This window comes from Octopus sinensis, linkage group LG18 (assembly GCF_006345805.1).
Source record: "Octopus sinensis linkage group LG18, ASM634580v1, whole genome shotgun sequence".
Classification (NCBI taxonomy): domain Eukaryota; kingdom Metazoa; phylum Mollusca; class Cephalopoda; order Octopoda; family Octopodidae; genus Octopus; species Octopus sinensis.
Window position 1 is genome coordinate 52,495,979 of NC_043014.1, and position 24,118 is coordinate 52,520,096.

At 35.9% G+C, this 24,118-nt stretch overlaps 2 protein-coding genes across 5 annotated transcripts in view; one reads left to right on the plus strand and one right to left on the minus strand.

The window, feature by feature from the left end:
* The window catches only part of LOC115221688 (allene oxide synthase-lipoxygenase protein), a 29,811-nt gene extending 23,584 nt beyond the window's left edge, over positions 1-6,227 (plus strand). Inside the window, exon 16 of one of the 2 annotated variants that reach the window (XM_036511053.1) lies at positions 6,190-6,227. The gene's annotated coding sequence lies outside the window, so the exon portion shown is untranslated. Of the gene's footprint in view, positions 1-6,169 lie in introns of both variants that reach the window. The other variant, XM_036511052.1, reaches the window with a different exon arrangement.
* Positions 1-22,160, minus strand: part of LOC115221275 (allene oxide synthase-lipoxygenase protein) — a 34,823-nt gene extending 12,663 nt beyond the window's left edge. Inside the window, exons 1-15 of one of the 3 annotated variants that reach the window (XM_036511054.1) lie at positions 21,624-22,158; positions 20,522-20,566; positions 19,689-19,817; positions 18,089-18,186; positions 17,001-17,133; positions 13,836-13,931; positions 12,675-12,771; positions 12,376-12,493; positions 11,612-11,704; positions 10,340-10,400; positions 9,571-9,676; positions 7,777-7,862; positions 2,994-3,176; positions 2,110-2,273; positions 1,832-1,947 (exon numbers count right to left, since the gene is read on the minus strand). In XM_036511054.1, coding sequence (XP_036366947.1) covers positions 1,833-1,947; positions 2,110-2,273; positions 2,994-3,176; positions 7,777-7,862; positions 9,571-9,676; positions 10,340-10,400; positions 11,612-11,704; positions 12,376-12,493; positions 12,675-12,771; positions 13,836-13,931; positions 17,001-17,133; positions 18,089-18,186; positions 19,689-19,817; positions 20,522-20,566; positions 21,624-22,109 — 2,010 coding nt within the window. In that variant the 5' untranslated portion in view covers positions 22,110-22,158 and the 3' untranslated portion in view covers position 1,832. Of the gene's footprint in view, positions 1-1,799; positions 1,948-2,109; positions 2,274-2,993; positions 3,177-7,776; positions 7,863-9,570; positions 9,677-10,339; positions 10,401-11,611; positions 11,705-12,375; positions 12,494-12,674; positions 12,772-13,835; positions 13,932-16,997; positions 17,134-18,088; positions 18,187-19,688; positions 19,818-20,521; positions 20,567-21,623 lie in introns of those variants that run through there. The other 2 variants (XM_036511055.1, XM_029791422.2) reach the window with 2 other exon arrangements.
* Between the last annotated feature and the right edge of the window lie 1,958 nt (positions 22,161-24,118).

Below are 24,118 nucleotides of genomic sequence, written 5' to 3' on the forward strand. Positions count from 1 at the left end.
ATCCCGAAAGGATAAAAGGCAAAGTGGACCTCGGCGGAATTTGAACTCAGAACGTAACGGCAGACGAAATACTGCTAAGTACTTCGCCCGGCGTGCTAACGTTTCTGCCAGTTCGTCGCTATAAAAGAAAAAAAACCTTTCAAGGCGGTACTCCAGTATGGCAACGGCTAAACACAGAGGGGACAAACAAGGACAGGCAAACGGATTAAGTCGATTATATCAACCCCAGTGCGTAACTGGTACTTTATTTAATCGATCCCGAAAGGATGAAAGGCAAAGTTGACCACGGCGGAATTTGAACTCAGAACGTAGCATTACCACCACCATAACCACCACCACCACCACCACCAATAAACGTCATGTTTTTACCACAAAAGTTTTAAATCGCTGTCGTTTCCAAGATAAAAACGGATTTTCTTATTCCAGCAAATGAAGAAGTATTCTTGGGAAAGGATTTTTGCAGAGATTTATGACGGAATTATAAACAGAGAATTATAAACATTTTAAGACGTCCAACTAATCTATAACAATTTCAAATGATTTAACCAGAGATCACAGAATTTTACCACTTGGATTCCTTGCTTTCATCGAGAATAAAAGAATAAAAGAATAAACGTTTTGAAAACAATAACACCAAGCATACTGTAAGAGAGAAATAATATTTTATTTCTTTGCTATATTTAATGCACAGCTGTATAACATAAGCACAACATCTTACTGTTAGCAATAGTTATAAATCTTGTAATTCTTCGCTTAACAAAGCTGGTTGCTCGCATATAAAATACATAAATTTATATTGAAACATTTTACCATATTTTACATCTCGTTCAGAGATTTATTATTGCTTGCAGACAGTTTTTCGAAATCAGTGACGGAAGTTACTAGAAAAACAATAAGTATTTGCAAACAGGTCTCCCTTTCATCGTAAACCGGTGACTGCCGTACGCCGAAGACAGGCAAATACCTAGAAACTGCAGTCCGTGCGTGTCACTTAGGTTTACGAGAGAGGGATGCCCCCCCTTGCAAATACCATAAGGGCATAGAAAGTGTGCCTAAAGCCAGCTGGAGACGATGATCTGGGGCTAAAAGCTACAGTAACACCCACCCTTAGTGGTTAGCCATATTGAGATGGCTAGTATACTTTACAAACAACATTTTCATATGTTTAATATAATTCAATTTATATGTTTAATTTAATTCAAAAGAAATTGACCCATTCAGATGAAACTGCAGAAGTAAACTTGAAATGGGAAAAACCGCAATATCATAAAATGAAAAATAAATGGAAGATGTAAACCAGACAGCAACGAGTGAAATAGCTGGGGATTGCGGACAGCAACTAGAAATCGCGAACTTCAATAAGTTCGTTAACGTTTTAAATGTCATATCAGAAATATTTAGTAAATGGTGTCGCTTGGACAAATATTGACTGAGAGATTGGTAAATTATACCAACAATTAACTGAGTGGGGAAACAGACCTATTAACAAAGAAGTTATGAATAGACACAGTTATTCTCTTTCTTCAGCATAATTGCCGAAGTCTTCCTTCTTAAATCCTAACCTTTTTATATCTCTAAAGTGAGATATCCTCCTCACCATTGCGTGTATATACATACATACATACATACATACGTACATACATACATACATACATACATATATATATATATATATATATATATATATATATATATATATATATATATATATTATATATATATATATTCGATGCTTTTAATTGTTTTATTGATTTCAGTGTATTCAGGCGTGTTGCAATTATGATGGTAAACGGCTTCCAGAGTATATATATATATATATATATTATATATATTCAAATACTGATGGCATTAGGAACGTTCACAGGGTCCAAAACTTCGTAAGGTATATGTAATGTTTTATTTCTTTTTCTGATTTCTTCCCCAATTTTTTTCAGGTCTGATTGGAAGCTAAAATAGAAACAGAAAGAGTGAAATAGAATAAGTGAAAAAGAAAGGAAATAAGACAATCGTAAGCGGATACACGTGATAACGACAATCACTGCAACATACGTTAAATTCATTATGGACGATATATATTTTTAAAAATTATATCCAGATAATAATACTTACTTTGTAATACAACCAAGAGCTTTTGGATCATAGATGTAGCGCGTTTCGAAATATCCCAAAGAATTCGTTCCTTTTGAACTTAGCAAATGTGTCACTGATAACACATCGAGGATTTGGTCCTTTTCAGGCAGAGCATCAATGATGTCTTTCTCTGTTTTAGGTTCCTGAAACGTAAAATAGTGAAACATTAAAATATAAATAACCGGTAAAAGAGGAAGTGAAAACGCATTCATCTGGGTAAAGACACTAGAGCTCGTTTGATCTCGACTCATGTGAGCAGAATGATTACTGAATGTGGACTAGCAGCGTAACTACAGATATGTTGTATATATATTATATATATATATATATATATATATATATAATTTGCAGAACTATACCCGGGACGTCCTCCCGAGAGAGAACCTGCATACAGTTGTATCAGTTATATTTGGGGGTATATTTCAAATGTCTTCGTTCTGGTGCGACCTGCCTGTGTCAACGTACATATTTCATCTTGGATCGTATACAAAATCGGCAAGACTTCACAAACAAGTATTTCTCAGTAGCGCCATATTTATTCCTTTCCAGTATTTTCCGTTACCACTGCTATTCATTACCACCTCCGGCACAGTCTTTTTCCCTTCCAAAAATTCTCCACCTCACACAAGTCTCAAGTCATTCGTTTCCTCACGTTACACATTTTCTTACTTAATCACATCACATTATCAGTTCATCTCATACTCTCAGATATTCTAATTTTATATCTTATCGTAAATTGTTATATAGAATACATTATCATATATTATCACACACCAGAATGTATTATCACATATTCAGATATAAAATACTAGCGTACATTAACACGTAATAACACATTTCCTTTAACCGAAAAACAAACTTACTTTGTCTTTTAACAGCGGTGTCCTTAGCATCGATGGATAGTTTGCAGGGAAACCATATTCTTCATATTGCAGGAAGTTGACAGCGGCGTGTGTCACACTACAGGTGAAGATAATTACGGCTAGAATCCATTTTAATTCTTCCTTTGAAGACACGTGACCAATACCATCTTTCATTGGTAAACCCTTTGAAAGATAATAGAAAATATTTCTTATTCAACTATTTTGTATGAAGCCAACGGATTTAGGAAATTTCTGCGTGATTGACCAAACTGCTAAAATCGATTGCTGAATCTGTTTAAATCACAAACTACAAAAATTTGTATTTTTTGAAATGTTTTAAACTTCAACGTAGAAAAATATCGAAAAACTATACGTTGCTGTTTTATCAATGATACAACATTATGGAAACAACATTAATAGCACATTTCTCACAGTACAGTGATAAACAACATTATCAATAGCACATTTCTTACAGTACAGTGGTAGTGGTATAGATTTTCTAAGACCCTGGAGCATTCGATACGTCTCCTTGTGATGCTCAAGTGTTTTACAGCCCACCTTAGGAGAACCACTGCTCTGCCATCTTAGTAAAAATGAAAGAGCTCATAAGGCAATCACTTCGGATGTGTGAATAACGCAACAGATCTTATAAACGTGAAACAACCCTAGGAAATGTCTCCAAAGTGTTTGCTATCTCTAAACAACAGCACCAAGTATTTAACCAATATTAATACGACTTGATGAAAATAGAATATGTTATAAATATCTGAGTTGTTTAGATTCGGTACATCAGCTCTATAGATTAATAGAGAAAAGAACACGAAAGGAGTTTATATTGTGTAGCACTTGCTCAGTATTTGAGGGACAAGAAACAGAGATATTAAATCAATAAATATTCCTATTTTTCTTTCAGGCATTGTGCATCAAGGACAAAATAATGCAATAGGTCATCCCTTCTTAAAACGCGAAGGGTATAAATGTGAGGTTTATTTGGCTTCTATCTTTAGCAGGTCAATCGATTTATAGCGGCAACAGAATCGTTTTTGTACCATGAACAGATTTGTAAGAACACAAGAACCAATGAAGCTGCATCTTTTTATCTGTTGTTTCCTTCATTGGTCTGGGTCACCGCTTTGAAGGAAGAAGTTGAACGAATCACCCACAGAGCACTTGTTTTTAAGAGCGGGACATTATCCGTCAAACCAGTTCTCAAGGGGTGGGGATAAACACATACACACGCACACAAATATATATATATATATATATATATATAATATATATATATATATATATATATATATATATATACATATATATATATATATATATATACATACAATTTGAAAATAGGATAAAATCTTTATAAGAATTTATTAAGTAGTTAGTGTGAAAAACCTCATAAGAGAAAAATCCACCAATTTTTCTCTTAAATATATTTATTTATATTATATAGGGGGTATTACTATACATAAATACCACACGCTAGGAGTGACTCTTAAAGTCAAAACTACCAAAATAAGTATTTATTGCTGTATTGCTGTATCTTATCTTGTACAATAGAAATTCAACGCTACCATATAACTTACATCTTACTTGAAATAGTTAAAATATTTTCTGCTGTTACATGCTGACAAATGTTCTATTCGATATAGGCTATAATTTACACTGTTATAATTTTACTCTCTCTCTCTCTCTCTCTCTCTCTCTCTCTCTCTCCCTATATATATATATTAATATATATATATATATATGAATATTCCGCCAGTGCAATGTGAATCTTAAATTGCGTGACAAATAACCAGTATTTAAAAAAAAAACTATGAGCATTTCCGTTCATATGTTGTGTAATTGTACCTTTTAATTTAAAATCCAGGTTTGTGTGCTACGCAGAGTTGATGTAGAAAAGAAAATACGAGTGACTGTTTATAATACATCATATCACACCTTTTTACGCGTGTTTCATTAACAACGAAGCTATATAATCAGTTCTTACTGTAAAATCGTCAGAAACGTTTCATATGTAACATTATTGCATTGAAAAAGAAGACAGGATTCAATATTGTTGAAATGGCAAGGAACCGTAGTAGATTAACTGAGCGAAGTGCTGTATATTGGGGCGAGATTAGCTTCTCTCTGTTCAGCTCTATTCCCATTTAGTTCATATTTATATACAGCATTTGTTGTAGCTAATCAAATGCAGTTGCTAGCTATGTCCACTGGTGCTGCGATTAAGAGTTATGCGCCCCTGACAATTTCACAGAAAGTCTTGATTATGTAATTTACATTATGTGACCAATAGTCGCATTCTGTTAATGAAACATACGTAAGACGGTGTAACTAAATACCTTATAAACAATCTTGGGGTTTGTTTTCTATATACATATACATTCATATATACAGATATACGTGTGGACGGGAGAGGCGCGCGCTTCTGTATATATATATATATATTATATATATATATATATATATATATATATATAATATATATATATTATATTATATATATATAGGGAGAGTTTACGAAAAATACAAAGAACGAAGAGACAGGTGGTGTACAAAATAAACAGATGTATTAGTATAACGCTCAGGAATAGAAAAAAATCTTTTACGTTTCGAGCCTACGCTCTTCTGCAGAAAGGGACACAGAAAAAACAAGGAGAGAAAAAAATGTGTAGTGGCTAACGATCTATCATGGCGACATATATATACATACATACATGCATATATACATACATACATATATATATTTGTACCCTCCTCATTTAACAAATGGTGTTTGATCCTCGTAAACAAACAATTCATAAAAAGGGACTAACAGAAGTGGCACCATATTAAAAGCAAATACTGCAGTCGATTTGTTCAACGACACTGCTCCAGCATGACCGCAATTCAGAGACTGAAACAAGTAAAAATTTATAATGTGAGTTTTTCAATGTCCCTAGTAAAACATATGAGACAGCAAAACTAGTAACACACTTTCACCGAAGACGGTATTTAGGTTTTGCCAAGTTTTTATGTTCTCCTGGGTGTTTAAAACAAAGCCCAACCTTGGTATTTGTTTATGCATTAATAGAAGATGAAGGAAACGTGTATCAGATGTCTGTTTAGATGTTAGTGTTGAAAGCGTTTAAATTTATGGAGTCTGAGGAATGTGGGAGATACACAAGAGAGAGAGAGGGAGAGAGAGAGAGAGAGAGAGAGAGAGAGAGAGAGAGAGAAGAGACATACAGACGCATAGCTTGATAGCTTGATAGGTAGGTATGTAAAATGCAATATATATATATATATTTTTGTATGGCTTATGTTTTTCATTGTTTGATTGCCTAATAGTGGTTTTATCTCTAATTTAAATATATTAATATTATATATTTATACTAAAATTGGATTTAATCCTAAATCTGATTTTTTCCCTGTAAGTTTGGATTTATTCCCTAATATTTTATTATTAATATATATATATATATATATATATATATATATATATATATATTATATATATTATATATATAATATATATATATATTAATAATAAAATATTAGGGAATAAATCCAAACTTACATAAATTTAAACGCTTATTATATATATATAATGTATGCATGTATGTATATAGTTAGCTAGCTAACTAGCAAGCGAGCTAGCTAGCTTGATAGACAGAAGGAGACAGAGAGAGTGTTACGTAGTGCGTCCAGTAAATTAATTACGCTTTTAAACATTGCCGCAATCCAGTCGGCGTTGCATATTTGTTACTGCAAAGTATTACGCATGGATGATTATGTCCTATTTCATAATAGTCACATCGTGCTACATCAGTTTCGAATTATATTTACACATGCTATAGGAATATATGTTTAATGCGCCTGGCGATCTGTCGCAAAGTGAGCAGCGAAGGATTTGGAAGTACAACAATTTTGTGTGAAGCTCTGTCTCAGACGAGGGAGCACTTTTACAGAAATATTTCTAATGCTACAGCTGACCTAAGGGGAGGGGTTGATTGAATCGCACTCAATGTTAAGAGTGACGTAAATGTTTGAAATTGGGAGAAAGTCCACAAAAGATACGGTCTCGTGTCTGGGTAAAGTTCCCGAACAGCAGACAAGAACGATATTATGAAAGTAATGTGATGTGATCCGGGAAAATCTTCCACTGGTTCTCGGTGAAGTTTAACCTAGATATTCTTTTCTAATCTAGGCACAAGGATCGGAATTTTTGGGGAGGAGGTCAGTCGATTAGATAGAGCCCAGTACACAACTGGTACTTAATTTATCGTTCCTTCTGTAATGAAAAAAATTAATTAGCCTCCTCCCGTCACTCCCCTATTGATTTATGTAATTAACTCCGGAATAATGAGAAACCAAAGTAGACCTCTGCAATATTTGACTTAAAAACATAACAGATAATAACATTATTACAGATAATAACATAATAACAGATAATAACATAAATAATCTCAAGATCGTTTGGATATATATATATATTCACAGATCTGTGTGTGTGTGAATGTTTGTGTGTGTGTGTGAAAGAGGGAGAGAGAGAGCGATTTTAGTCACATCATCTTACACACGTTTCATTAACATGAGGTGATTATTAATTACATATTGCAAATAACATAACCGAGACATAGTCAAATCCTCACTTGGTTTTGGCAATGGAAGACTGAGGAAGACCATAGATGAAACGAAAACCATTGATTGTGGAATCTAAAAGACTTCGGCTAAAATACAAGAACAAGAACAACAACAGCAACAACAACAGTCTTCAATAATTATAAACATCAAATACCTGTAAGCCACCATCTTCGTGTGATACGGCCATACTTTTTATCCAATCTTGTATCTCCCAGTCATCACTAATATCGTTTTCATTAACTGAAATTATAATTAACAACAAAAAAGACTTAAAAATCAACTGTAGAATTATTGGCAAACTGCGTTATAACAACAAAAAAAAAATATTAATTAAAAATAATCAAGTCAGATATAATGTAATGAATATATTTTCTCCCCGTGACACAGTGAACTGCTGCTTTTTTTTTTTACTAGAGCTTGTAATTAGAGATTATTATTTAATGGAATTCCAATCAATGCTGTGTGGTCATAGCTAATTAATGAGCTGCAAACCTCTTAGTATGCTCACATAGACATCTCGAAGGGATGAAATGTAAAGTCGACCTCGACGGAATTTGAACTCAAAATATAAATACGGACGAAATGCTGTAAAGCATTCTGTCCGGCGTGCCAACGATTCTGCCAGCTCACCACCTTATGTTTACACATGTATCGGTTTCAGATTTTGGTAAAAGGCCTGTAATTGTGGGAAGAGGGGGGAACTTCCGAATACATCGATCCCCAGTACACAACTGGTACTTGTTTTTTATCGACACCGAAATGGCGAAAAGCAAAGTCTACCGTAGTAGAATTTGAACTCAAAACACAAAGACGCACGAATTGCCGCTAATCCTTTTGGCCGTCGTGCTAACGAGTCTGCCAGCCTCGCTGTTTCAAACATTTGTCTTATGTGCCATAGTCTGGGACTTAATCCGAAACTACAAAGCTGCAAAGCAATCTTCTTAACCACACACACACACACACACACACACACACACATTTACACGCATATCAATATTTATTAATATTTATTAATGGTCCTTTAACTTGGAATAAAGATTGTTTGCCAACATAACATGGCAGTCCTGGTTTAGGACGAATGTTGCTGTAATTTAGCCCCAGGAGACATCGTCTCCAGCTGGCTATACGACACGATCTGTGTCCTTACTATTTTTTAAAATCTCACAACGAGAGATATTCAGCAACATGTTATGTTGGCAAACAATCTTTACCCCAAAGTACTGTTGCTGAATATCTCTCGTTGTAGATTTTAAAAAAATAGTAATTTTCTAAGTCCTTTAACTTGTTTGCAGTTATTGATCTGCAGTCACAGATGTGCATGACTTTCACAAATTTTTGTTCAATGCCGTAACCTTCACCATTTATTTCCGTCTCACATTTATTGTCTCGAACGTGAATGGTGAAATTACCTTTCAACGCAAAATGCATAACACAAGGCACTGCTCCATAACGGTATATATTTTTTTACTAATCACAAAGAGCTAAACACAGAGAGGACAAACAAGGACAGACAAACGGATTAAGTCGATTAAGTCGATTATATCGACCTCAGTGGGTAACTGGTACTTAATTCATCGACCCCGAAAGGATGAAAGGCAAAGTCGACATCGGCGGAATTTGAACCCAGAACGTAACGGCAGACGAAATACGACTACGCATTTCGCCCGGCGTGCTAACAATTCTGCTAGATCACCGCCTTTGTGCTCCATAACGGTATAACAAACATAGACTCGAACAAAGACTCAGCCATATTCAATAAGATTATCACTGACACACATGTGTGGGCGAGTGTGTGCATATTTTCCCTCTACTTGGTTCCACTGACATAACATTACTAAATGTCTCCGATCATTCTCTTTTGTCCAACGCTTTCGATTCCTCCTCTCTTGTCCATTTCTCTTTAATGTAATATAATATATAAAAAGGATAACCAAATCGATATACTTACCATAGTAGATATCTATATAGCTGGATACATACTTATATATTGAGTTGTACAATGCAAGCGAATCATCTCTGAAATAGTAGTTGGGCAAAACTTTCGGGTCGTCAACCTGAAATCAGAGACCAAGAGTGATATTTACTCGGGCAAATTGAAACGTGTCAAAAAAAAAAATGAGTTGCTTATATTACAATAACAGTGCAGATAGAACCCCCGGTCAATAGCAATGAAAGTGGTCGTTTTAATCTACATCTAAAGCTATGTTCATACGTAAGATTTCGTTGTGAGAAATTCGTTATCACTAGAGATCCAAATAATTAATTACTGCGTAAGTTGCATGAATATTTACTAATGCTCATATAAACACATAGAGAACCGCTCCAAGGTTTCTCGCTTTGCTAGAAACGGCAATCCACTGCTTCAAGATTTACATCGTTTGTTCATACAAATAGGATTAATTGCTGAGTACAGCTTATTTGATGTAGCGCTCTGGCTTTGGAAATAAAACACCATGGATAAAGGACAGGAAAAGGAAATCTCTGTAACATGTCTGATTAAAGATCTGCGTGAGAGGGGTTGCTTTGATTTAAACTACAAAACATCAAAAGCTCGATGTGGTGAGAAGTACAAAAACCATACAGGAACACATTCGATGGAGTTTTAGATCCTTCTAATTAGAATGAATAATTACGGCAACAATACCGTGGGTCTCCCCACTCTATAAAGTTTAACCTGAGTCTAAACAAATACAATAAACAAAATGAAAATTACTTACTTTTCGGTTTGCGAAATCATTAGCAGGAATTCCATCTCGATAAAAGTCCCATCGTTGCAAGCTTAAAAAAGCAAAATACAGATATTACCACTATTTAAAAGCAAAAAGTGTTTATTTCTGTGAAATATGAATACAAAGATGGGACAACAAAACATCCAGATAGACAATACAAAGAAAACAAGGACGGGTCATTCCAAGTTTTCTTTCCTCAGTCGAGTACCAGAATATCTTCGCAATTTCGGCTGATTATACTCGAGATTGCTCCAATCTGGCCGACCCCAAGGAAAAACTAAGCAAAGAGCATTAGATTCCTTGGAAGAAAGCAGCGAATGTATAGGAAAACAAGGACGAAAAGAAATGGACAATGTTACACAAATACAATAAAAATAATAACAGGACATAACAACAGGTGTCTTTCGACTAAGGACGAATTAAATTAAGCTGGCGTGTGTGGAAATGAAGCCTTACGGCAGGGATAGAAGATTTCACAAACACAGGGAGGAATATCGATGTTGCACGGACAACGGCCAGACCAAGAAAGAAAGAACAGGCTTGGCCGAACGCCGGTCACGTGGGAAGAGAAGAGAGAGAAGTAGAAGCAGAGGGAAAGAAGAATTAAGGAGGGGCGAGAAAAAAATGACAGGGACACAGTGAAGTGAAAAGTGGAGGGAAAGTGAGCAAGAAGAGAAGGCAAAGAAATGTGTGAGAGGGGGAATGAAAGAACGAATAGTGGAATGAACGAATAAGAGTGAAGGGGTTGATAGACAGAAATAGAGTCGTACAAGATTTAGAAAAATGTATACTTACATATAAGAGACCAAAGTGTGCGTACGCCGCTATATATATATATATATATATATATATATATATTAATATTATCGCCAAACTAATATGGTAGTCTATAAATATAAGACTAAAGCTGTCGCTGACTAGCTCCAAGAGGCCATCGCCTCTAGCTAGCTATATGACACACGAACCTGCGTCCATTAGTCTTATATTTATAGACTACCATATTAGTTTGGCGATAACTATTAATATCCAGTAACGCTGCCGTAATCTCCTTTAGAGAGACTTAGTAATTTTAATATTTCTATTATATATATATATATATATATATATATATATATATAATATATATATATATATATATATATACAGTTGCGTAGGCTACCTACAAAATAATTTAACAAACAAAATAAGTAGTTGACGTAGAGTAAATTGTACTTGAGCTCAGATCTGCATAATTCAGACGATGTCTTGAAAATATCTTACCCTTTATGAAACAGCTCAACCAGTCCACCTGATTGAATTGTCATTGTTTTATCGATCCAACCTCCGGGTGATGCAAGTCTTTCGAATGCAAGTCTATAAACAGATTAAGCAAATTCAAAATGCTTTATGCACAAATAGAATTATTCACACATAAACAAACGAACTGCACACATGTCATTCGTGTATTTTTATTAACATGTTCCTAATTTGAAATCCAAAGACACTCTACGGCTTCATCGATGTTGTACACGCCACAATTAGACATAACAGAATCCATGTCGAGATACTTGGTTCTGTGACCCTTAAAATACTTTCACTAAATTTCTATCTCTGTCTGTCTGTCTCTGTCTGTCTGTCTGTCTCTGTCTGTCTGTCTGTCTCTGTCTGTCTGTCTGTCTCTGTCTGTCTGTCTGTCTGTCTGTCTCTGTCTGTCTGTCTGTCTGTCTGTCTGTCTCTCTCTCTCTCTCTGTCTCTCTGTCTCTGTCTCTCTGTCTCTCTCTCTGTGTCTCTCTCTCTCTGTCTCTGTCTCTCTGTCTCTCTCTCTCTCTCTCTCTCTCCCACTCTATCTTTCTCGGCATTCACCATTATAGATCGCTAACCACGAAAGCTTTTTTTATACATCTAAAATGTATAATTGAAAAGAACGGTTCACTTACATTTTGTTGCTGCTAAAACCTCAAGAAATCGAAACTAAAAATTATAGAAGCCGTCTCTTGCGATTACAAAGAGAAAAGAAAAACAGTAAATAGATATAAGGAACTTACTTGTTGATGGCCAAAAGGAAAAGTGTGTGAGGAGCCAAAAGCTTGTAGACTGGATGTGACACAGACATATTCCTGTGCTGAGCAAGAACAACCACTTCCATCAGTAAATGAGTTAAACCTACAATAAATAAATAAATAAATAGATAAATATATATATATATATGATTGTGTGTGTGTATAATATATGTGTGTATGAAAGGATGAAGGGCAAAGTCGATTTCGGCGGAATTTGAACTCAGAACGAGCGTGCTAACGATTCTGCCAGCTCGTTATGATAATAATGATAATGATGATAATACCTAGGTGCACAACAGATTGATGGTAGCTGGAATCAGCCAGGTTAAACCACATCTTTGCAAGAGTCCAAACGCCCCAGTCATCAGTAGGAAGGAAGACCTAAATGATAAGAAAAAGTGCAATACTTCAGCAGTCAATTATATGGACAGCTACAAAAATACTATAAAGACACGTACACACATTTACACACATTCGTGCACACACACACTCACACACACACACACACACACACACACACACACACCACACACACACACACACGCCATTACTCAAGTGAAGCAGTAGATATTAATAAGATAAATTGTAAACACGTTGCTCTTCATTATGTGGATATAAGTAAAACACTTTAAACAGAGGCACACGGGAATTTCAGTGCTTAAACAAAATAATTTGAAGCTTCATATCCATATCAAACCTCAAATAATCATCAAATTGTAGACACGTAACCGTTTACATTATTTACATTATTTGCATTATTTACATTTGAAGGATGCTTGTCCTCATCTTGTTTGTTGTTAACGTTTCGGCTGATATACCCTCCAGCCTTCATCAGGTGTCTTGGGGAAATTTCGAACCTGGGTTCTCATTCTTAAGGTAATTTTCGATGTTATTATTATTATTATTATTATTATTATTATTATTATTATTATTATTATTATTATTATTATTATTATTATTATTATTATATTTATTATTATTATATTTATTATTATTATTACCATGCTACGCCAGACTTCACGGTCCATCATGGCATTACGAAGGTCCTGTTGTTGGATGCCTGTATCCCTGGAGATTAAATCAGGGTAGGAGAGTGTGCGACCTCTGGCATTGCGAGTAGATGGCTTCCAGAGGAGGAGAGTAGAAATTACCTTTTTTTCAGCTCTACAACAATGTCCAGCAAACTGGACTCTCCTACCTTTCACAAGAGATGACACAGGTGGTAGTTTCCCATATATTTGCATTTTGGTTGGATGGCGCTTCCACGAGAGATTTTGAGCTCTCATAAGGAGGCGAGTGTAGGTTCCATCCAACCGCCTCTCAAGCTTCTTTGATAACGTCCAGGTTTCTGAGCCATATAGTAGAATTGGACAATGCAAAACATGCAAAAATATAGAAAAGAAAAGGAAATTTTAGTGAAACAAAATCTTTATTGAAATACTTACAGGATTATCTGCTCCCTTCTGTTGTTGCAACTGTATTGCAATTGGTACCAAATTGTTTTCCGAATTTAGCATAAATAAAGCTATGGGAGCACAACACTGAAATATATATATATAGATATATAGATACATATATATAATGTTTAAGTAAAGTAAATGGTGCGTATATAACTGGATATGTCTTCGATTTCATCCCATAGTTATAAGTTTACAATCGTTGATCGTAGTAGTAATCTTTCTCTATATAAAGCTGAAGTTGTCTGTGTATGGCAGGTTTGGTAGCCTTTAACTAACACCATCTCCTCCGAGACCCTATGGCGCAAGTTGACTAAAATTGAGAGGATGATAGAAGAAGGCTTGCTCTTCCTTCCGTAGAAGAAGAAATTCAAATCGAACCATGTTAAGACCAAAAATTATTTACATCAAAAAGGTGCTTTTTTTTCTATGAAAATCCCTATCTTTTACGATTTTTTGACAGCTGTGTCGCCATTTTTCGGTGTATTTTAACCAAAAAAATGTTCACTTAAAGAGAACAAGCTACATAATGCAAAATTTTTACTTTTCAAAAATTCCAATTCTACAGGGTCGAAACAAATCCGAGCAACGCCGGGCGATACTGCTAGTATATACACACACACACACACACACACACACACACACACACCACACACATATATATATATATATAGAGAGAGAGATGAAAGTAAAAGGGATTAGATATTCGAAGACGGGCTTTGTTCGTTCTACCACGCCACGGCATTCAGAAGTAATATGATTCTGTGTGGTATGAGAAGATGCTGGGTTGTCGTCTGTAATGCCTCTGGGGTAAGAGATGTTTTTCTTTGAAGTTCTCGAGAAAGAATTGAGTGCGTGTGGCAATTTGAAATTATTCGAAATTGCGTCAGGACTGCTGATTAAGTGGAATCCTCTGTGAAACAGAAATCACTTGACTGATTCGGTCTTAAATATTTATTTATTTCCCTAACGCTGCCCCTATTTGAAGTATTTCCCTTCTTACTCGCTTCCCAGTCATGCTCTGGTGCTTTCCCAGAAGCAATGACGAAAGAATTTGTCTAATGCCGCCGCTATATTTCTCGTTGTCGCAAGTAAAGTTCAGGAACTTATCGTATTTTGGACTTACGATGCGTCACGACCCATTGCCCAAAAACAGGAAGTGTGGAACGGAAGAGAGCAAAAGATGGTCAAATACGTTCATGTGCTGACAATGTCAAAGAACTGACTGGAAAATGGAGCCTGGCTGATTGTTTGCATGGAGCACACCAGAAAGAACTGGAAACTATGGAAAAGTTCACCCTTGGACCCAGGGAGGGTGCACGACTGATTACATTATTTGCATTATTTACATTTGACGGATATTTGTCCTCATCTTGTTTGTTGTTAACACAACGTTTCGGCTGATATACCCTCCAGCCTTCATCAAGTGTCTTGGGGAAATTTCGAACCTGGGTTCTCATTCTTAAGGTAATTTTCGATGTTATTATTATTATTATTATTATTATTATTATTATTATTATTATTATTATTATTATTACATTTTAGACATTACACTCCTTATTCTAATGGAATCTATTGAGGTTTTGGTTTGTTTTCTTCGAATTGAATGTTACCGAGGCAGATCGTCATCAATGCCCTCATATTCCATAGCTTATCAATAATTTCTAACCTGATCCATTCAACAACACAGAACACATAAATTGCAGTAACCTGGCAATGCTGATAAACTGAGTCAAAATGTAATGCACTTGTTTACAACCATCCGTCTGAAGCAAGTAGAAGCAAATAAATATATTATTGCCATATGTCAGATTAACCCGCCGGAGGAAAGAAAAAACAAACACATTATTTTCATTGTTAACATTTGCTCTAAGTTTTCAGTTGTCCCACAGCGGCACTGCCTGCTTTTAGATATGCTTACTTTTTGTGCTTGCAATAAACGTTTTGTTCTATTTAAACCAAGCGTAGATTATGGCTAACGTTACACACACACTCACACACACACACATGCGCGCGCATATAAACACACACACATATATATATATATATATATATATGTATGTATGTATGTATATACATGTGTACATACATATCTATGTCTAGATATACTGGGTGCATAAGATTTTTGAGGACAGATTTATGTTTATTATATAAAGAAAAAATAAACATATATAATAACAGATAATAACTTTACTTATCAAAAAATGCTATGAGGATAAAAATAAAACCTTCTTTTCTATAATGTTATCCAATAAAGCCACCTTCAGCTTCAACAACTGCTTCTGCAAGAAATCTAAATCATCTACATGCTCGAATCAAGTGGTCCTGGTTCATTTGGGACACTACTCTGACTATGGTAGCTTTCAAAGAAACTTTGGGTGTGTTCATTGACCTCTCTCTCGACAACGCTCCACATGTAATAGTCCAATGGATTGAGATCTGTGGAATTAGAAGGCCAAAAAAAAAACAACAACACCAAAAGAGGAAGACCGGTGTAGGAACAACAAGTAGGTGTATTAGTTTAATAGTCGGGAAGAATGCAGAAGTCTTTTATGTTTTGAGTCCACGCTCTTCGACAGAATGGAATATGTGGAAGAAATGGGGAAAGTACGACAAAAATGGAGAGAGAAAAACTATAGAGAGTTCAGCGGTCCAACATGGTGGAATGACTAGAAAAGAAGATGTTGAATGAAAGCGATATATATATAGGCGCAGGAGTGGCTGTGTGGTAAGTAGCTTGCTAACCAACCACATGGTTCCGGGTTCAGTCCCACTACGTGGCATCTTGGGCAAGTGTCTTCTGCTATAGCCCCGGGCCGACCAATGCCTTGTGAGTGGATTTGGTAGACGGAAACTGAAAGAAGCCCGTCGTATATATCTATATATATATATATATATATGCGTTTGTGTGTATATGTTTGTGTGTCTGTGTTTGTCCCCCTAGCATTGCTTGACAACCGATGCTGGTGTGTTTACGTCCCCGTCACTTGGCGGTTCGGCAAAAGAGACGGATAGAATAAGTACTGGGCTTACAAAGAATAAGTCCCGGGGTCGATTTGCTCGATTAAAGGGCGGTGCTCCAGCATGGCCGCAGTCAAATGACTGAAACAAGTAAGAGTAAAGCGTATACATATATACACAATATACACTTACGTCAAATCCTTCTTTGTGACCAATGCCTTCCAAAATTTCTAAGTCTGCGTAAAACAGTCGTTTCTCTTGGATTAATCCTTCCAATGTTTCTCCTTTCAGAATCGGTTTCATCATCTCCTCATCCACTCCAAGTCTACAAGAAGCAAGAAATAAAATAAGAAAAAGAGAATCACTGGAAATTATTGGTTGTCTGCTTTGGTAAAAATATTTTATGAATTTTGTAAATTTTACATAACCTTACGTTTTAGGGAGAAGAGAACTCTCAGCAGTAGCGCAAAGTACTTTTGTTGAAGTAATAAAAGCGAAAATGATTTTTTTCTCTCCACAACACATGAATTTATCTAAGTTTAGGAATTAACAAAAATCAATAAATATCTGAAAGCAAAATGGGAAAACATAAATTTTTTTGTGTCATCTGAAATACTCTGTGGACTTCTGTGTTGCTTAACGATCCCTAAATATCTAACTTTTCTTGAGCCCTAGAACTCATAAGCCCTGTTACCCAGTTTCCCTGGCGCATAAGTAACCGAAATTACAAAATCATCCGTAACGGTCCGTTGCAGTTTGAAAAGTTAGCAATTCTAAGGAGAGAGGACATGTCGACTGCTACTTAATTTTATTGACCACGAAAGGGTTAATAGCAAAGGTGACCTCGGTGGTATTTGAACTCAGAACGTAAAGAGCCGGAAGAAACGCCGCTAAGTATTTTCACAACATTAATTGTTTGTTCCTTCTCGAGCCACGTTTGGGTCATCAGGGCCAGTTTCCCGGTTTTCTTGGAGTATAGGTTCCCCACTTGGACGGGACGCCGGCCCGTCGCAGGTGAGCTGCAAGATGCAGGAGGAAAGAGTGAGAGAAAGTTGTGGCGAAAGAGTCAGCAGAAGTTCGCCATTACCTTCTGCTGGAGCTGCGTGGAGCTTAGGTGTTTCGCTCATATACACACACCCATCGCCCGGTCTGAGATTCGAACCCGCAATCCCGCGACCGCGAGTCCGCTGCTCTAACCACTAGGCCATGTGCCTCCACTCACCACATTAAATATTTAACTTAATGCTGTTTAAATATGAAATAGGCAAATGCTAACTTACTTTGAAGGGATTTCTTCACATAACTTTATTGATTTGGGGTTACAACCGTTAAGTCGTTGATAGCCAAACCACGTGTCTTCCTTCCAATATGAACAAACCTAAGATGGAAAACATAAATAAACTTAAACATTTATTTCTAATACAGGCACAAGGCCTTCAAACATTATTCGTGTGAGATGAAGTTACAGTTAATTAACAGTAACTGATTAGCACAAATTTTAACGATTCGGAGGAAAGAAAGATAATGTCGACTTTAGTAGTATTTACTCTCTCTTTTACTCTTTTAATTGTTTCAGTCATTTGACTGCGGCCATGCTGGAGCACCACCTTTAGTCGAACAAATCGACCCCGGGACTTATTCTTTGTAAGCTCAGTACTTATTCTATCGGTCTCCTTAGCCGAACCGCTAGGTGACGGGGACATAAACACACCAACATCGGTTGTCAGGCGATGTTGGGGGACACACAGACACACAAACATATACACACACATACACAAATATATACATATACATATATACGACGGGCTTCTTTCAGTTTCCGTCTACCAAATCCACTCACAAGGCTTTGGTCGGCCCGAGGCTATAGTAGAAGACACATACCCAAGGTGTCACGCAGTGGGACTGAACCCGGAACCATGTGGTTGGTAAGCAAGCTACTTACCACACAGTCACTCCTGCGCCTATTTGTTGTAAAGAATGCAAAACATTTTGTGCGACGCACTAGAAATTCAATGTATTGGGTTGGAAAATAAGTTCCCGCAGTTTTTTTAAATTTTGGAATTTATTGCGCTATTTTTTATTAAACCTTTAAAAAACTTAGATGCCAAACTAATATATGCTCAACTTGCAAGAATAAATTTCAAATGCTCTTCAGATCAATCCTTACAGTCTTTAAGAATATGCTAACAAAACTATGTTGGAAAATATAGTAATAAATACCTGATATATGAGTAAAATTGATGGAATGGTCACAAATGGATAACATTTTAAAAACTGTCTGTCAAATGTTGGTCAGCAGAAGTTCGCCATTACCTTCTGCCGGAGCAACGTGGAGCTTAGGTGTTTCGCTCATAAACACACCCATCGCCCGGTCTGAGATTCGAACCCGCAATCTCTCGACCGCGAGTCTGCTGCTCTAACCACAAGGCCATGTGCCTCCACTCACCACATTAAATATTTAACTTAATCCTGTTTGAATATGAAATAGCCAAATGCTAACTTACTTTCGTTCCCTCATAACTACTACAGTACATCAGATAAGATGGCCGCTGTCCCCTTCCGTTTGTTTAGTTTGAGTTCTAAAAGCTGTGCAAGTTTTCACAACATACTCTATTTCCTTTCAAGTAACTGTGAGAAATTTTCCGGTAGAGTTCGATCCAAGATGATCGTGACAGCCAATGGATATGATCAAATCAGGACATGAAGTGTCAAAGTAGTTGCCGAAAGCTTTCCATTGGGAGTTGTACCGTGGGACTAGTGGCGCTATCTTGTGGCATCAAAATTGTGCAAGATCAAGTTACTACAATGTGTCCAATCATAAGGGGACACACTTTATTAAAAATTAATTAAAACGGTAACTAACAGGTTTGTGGTACTCACCTTTGGTTTCGTTATGCATTCTTTGTAGTAAATGTTAGTCAGGTCATCCAGCTTCTTCCAGGAATCAGTTGTGATTCCAGTGAACCAATTCTTCAGAATCCCTTCCCACTTGGTCATTAATAGGTGCCTCTGAAGTGAAAGGTTTCGTTGTGATTACGATGCAAGAAATAACGTATACCTGAGCATTTGGCGCTTCATGCAATCTTCCTATATTTCTATATTTCTCTAGAGTCTAGAGAATGTCGGAAGATTGCATGAAGCGCCGGACGCAAAATAAAACATTTACCATATTTTTCATTCCCTTCGAGAATTTATCCCTAATTATTGGTTTGGACTTTAACTGTTCTTTCTAGCGTAATGGATTCCTATGATGGAAGCCTCTTAATTTGTTTTAGTGTACACGATATTTTATATTAAATAATATATAGTCTATTGACTAATTTTTTTGTACGCTAGGCCATTGGTAGTAAAAATTTCTATAATTTTTATTAACCTGATAATAGTGGAAATTGTGGAAATAGTGATCAATTTTGACTGCTATTTCTAATATTTTCGGTATGTGGTTTTGAGCAACTTGTTGCAATTAACCCTTAATTATAATTATTATAACCCTTACCAAATATGGTCTTTTCGATACCGATAAATCTACTAGGTGAAATTTATTAATTTTATTAAATTAATTATATTCCACCCTTTTTTGTATATATATATATATATACATATGTATGCATGTATGTATGTATGTATGTATGTATGTATGTATGTATGTATGTATGTATGTATGTATGTATGTATGTATCTATGTATGTATGTATATCAAAATAAATTCTTACCTGATATTCATACGAGAATTCTTCATCACCCGGCAAACTTTCCAACTGTTCAAGTAAAATTAGGAAGAGATTATCAAATTTGATTCCATTATTGAATTCATTATAATAAATTATGTTAATGGAGTTGGACTGGTAAGATCAGTGAAGTGACCGTCAATTTAATCTTGAGATTCTTTTTATATTCCGAGTTCAAGTCCTACAAGGATTCCTGGAGAAGAGATCGATAATATAAAGCAGCAGTCAATACTAATGCGGCTGTGATCCCTTGAATCATCGACAGACCCTCGATAAAAAATGTTCGATTTCATGTCGATGGCTGGCAATTTTGTGATTGATTACAACTGGACATGGCTACAATTATCAGGGAGAGGCAGAGGTTGGTGTATAGTCAACTGAATTCTCAAACACCAGTATATCACTGGTACCTGTATATTGACTCCAGTGAAGGTGTTGAGTGATATTAAAATCAAAGCAAAACTAGATTGAATCTGAGCAACGAATGCTGACCGAACATTTTTTTTAATGAATTAAAATTTGATAGTTATCTCCCTTGTATATCTTGACGAAAATTGTCGTTAACGTTGATGATTATTTCCTTTACATTATGAACACAATTCCCATTGTTTGAATATTATTTTGTATTCCTCTGATTTTCTGTTTCTTTTGATAACAAGTATTCAGTTGTTGATGATTCTTCATCACTTACGACGATGAACAATCAAATGTTCAGTCAACTGACCAACCAACTCGTTAAATTAACGTGTACCTGGTTAAATGTAACAATGAAGGACCTTTGAATTACAGGTATAATCCATCCAATGGTTGTTCACACATGTCTTAATTTTCCGTTGTAAGGAAGTAAAAGAGTTGAATTAACTTTTTGGATTGCATTTTTCTCCCCTGAAATCTTTTCGGTATTTATTTTGCAGATACAGATTTTACTTGCAGATTATACAAGATCAAAGTCGTGATTTCTGTACTGACTTCGCTACCTTTTGTTAATTTTTCTTTGATCTTTGCTACAATTCGTTCTTTGAATCGCGAAAACATCTTAAAAAAAAAGGAATATAGATTGTATTTGAACATTCTAAAAAATACTCACCGTGGCTGGAGATCCTTCTTGATATTTTAACTTATATATCTCACGTTTGTACTTGATTTCGTTTTCTCGTTGCTCCTTATCCGGATCATTCTGTGGTAAGAATGTATCCCAAGGATAAAGAGAATAATGGACGGATGGCCTTATCCAACGGAAAACAGGAAACGTTACGCTCTTTCTAGTAAGCCCACGGACCAATTCCACTGTTTGTATGAACCAAGTTGAGGATGTTAATTCGACAGAAGACTGTTCGGTCCAAAGTTCAATTTTTTTCACTTCTGTGAACGATTCCGGGAGTTGAATATTAAAAGTGTCGAGGGCCCCTATTTTGAAATCATTTTTCCAGAAGTTGTCCACAAGGATCTTCTCACTGGTGTTATCCGAAGTATCGTATAATATAACATAAACGTTTGCATCGGTTGCTGCTCCTTTCTGGTCACCGGTTCGAATCCGGAGTGTGATGTTATGGCTTGATTGCATAAGACCCATTTCTGTTTATAATAAAATAGAGAAAGAAGAACTCAAATATATTATTATAAATGGGCCAAAAGCAGCTGCCGATTTAGTATACATACATACATACATACATACATACATACATACATACATACATACATATATACATACATATATACACACACACATACATATATATGTATATGTATATGTGTGTGTATGTGTGTGTGTGTTTTTCAAGATATCCTTGGCCTGAAGAGTAGCCTGTGGTATACACCTCGCTTGGATATTTTACCACTTCTGAGGTTCTGCTCCCTATGAAACATATTTAGCCTGGATCTTATCTACTCTGTTTCTTAACTCTTATATTCTTATTCGCATATCCGGCAACCCTGGTCCCCTACCGTGAAATATAAAAAGAACTTTTTTTCAGTTTAATGTACTTCGATATGAAAAAAATCCACAACCTACCATCTCAATAATCCACTATTGTCCCTGAAAGCTGTTTTTTTTTTATATTTACTACGGATTGCATGAAGCTAACCTTCTGGCACCTCGATTCCTGAATCTTATATAAATAAATTTCACATTAAGTACAAGGCATCACCAATGAGTGAAAAATATGTAAACACACGAGAGTTTGTACAGGATTATCTCTCTCTCTCTCTCTCTCTCTCTCTCTCTATATATATATATATATTATATATACATACATATATATATATATATATATATATATAGATATATATATATATATATATATATATATATATATATAATATATATATACGTACTACATAAGTAGGCACATAAATGCAAAAGAAGACGGTAAAATAATACTCGAATACCTATGTAGAGCAATATGCTTTTGTGAAAGTTGCAAAATCTTTAGAAAATGTTCGTCGGGAACGTGAAACTTCGAGTAACAGTTTTATGATAAAAAGAAGACAATGAAATAATATACATTTTCTGCCTTCAATCGTATTTGAAACCACGAACTATGTTTATCAAACTATAATTTAATTTGAAATTTTGAAATTTTAATAACGTATTTCAAACTCAGACGGCGTCAAAATATTCTTGATCTAGCAACATTGTGGGTGTCAGAGTAATTGTTTGGTGTGTCTATGCTATGTTTACTAGAGAGAAGATGTCTTGTAGAAGATGATGCTGATTGGAATGGCGGTTGGAAGAAGATGTGGTCTTGCATTTTCCAAGTAAGATACGAAAAAACTTTGTTATCATTTTCTGTGCTTGTTACTCATGCAGTTTGCATTAACGTTGACAAAATTGCCAGAACTATATGTTTCTTTACTACCCACAAGGGACTAAACATAGAGGGAACAAACAAGGACAGACAAATGGATTAAGTCGATTATATCGACCCCAGTGCGTAACTGGTACTTTATTTATCGACCCCGAAAGGATGAAAGGCAAAGTCGACCTCGGCGGAATTTGAACTCAGAACGTAACGGCAGACGAAATGCCGCTAAGCATTTCGCCCGGCGTGCAAACGCTTCTGCCAGCTCGATGCCTTAAACGTTGACACAATTGCCAGAACTATAGAACTCATTAATCGCAAAAGACTGAGCAGGAGAGAGAGAGGGGTAGAGAAAAGGAGAAGGGATAGGGAAGAGACAGACAGACAGAGAGGGGGAGACAGAGAAGGAGAAAGAACGAGAGAGAGAGCCTCCGAGGGTTTGCATTTCCCATATGCAATTAGGCACTGGCCGTCACAGGGAATAATACGCAATCCATGGCTGGCATACTTGTGCGTACATATAAGCACACACGCAAGCACTTATAGCGACAGTGATATGCAAAGGGATAACTAGTTAGGTAGATAGATGTATGGGGAAGAGAGATAGATATAAAGGCTGAGATTCAGACACACAAATAAATATACAGATAAATAGAGTTTTAGATAGATTAATGGGAACTCAGACGGACAAATAGAGAGGTAGATGGATACATGAATAGAGTACACTGATGGAGAAATAGACAGATAGTTATGCAGACTATTAGACAGATACATAGAGAGA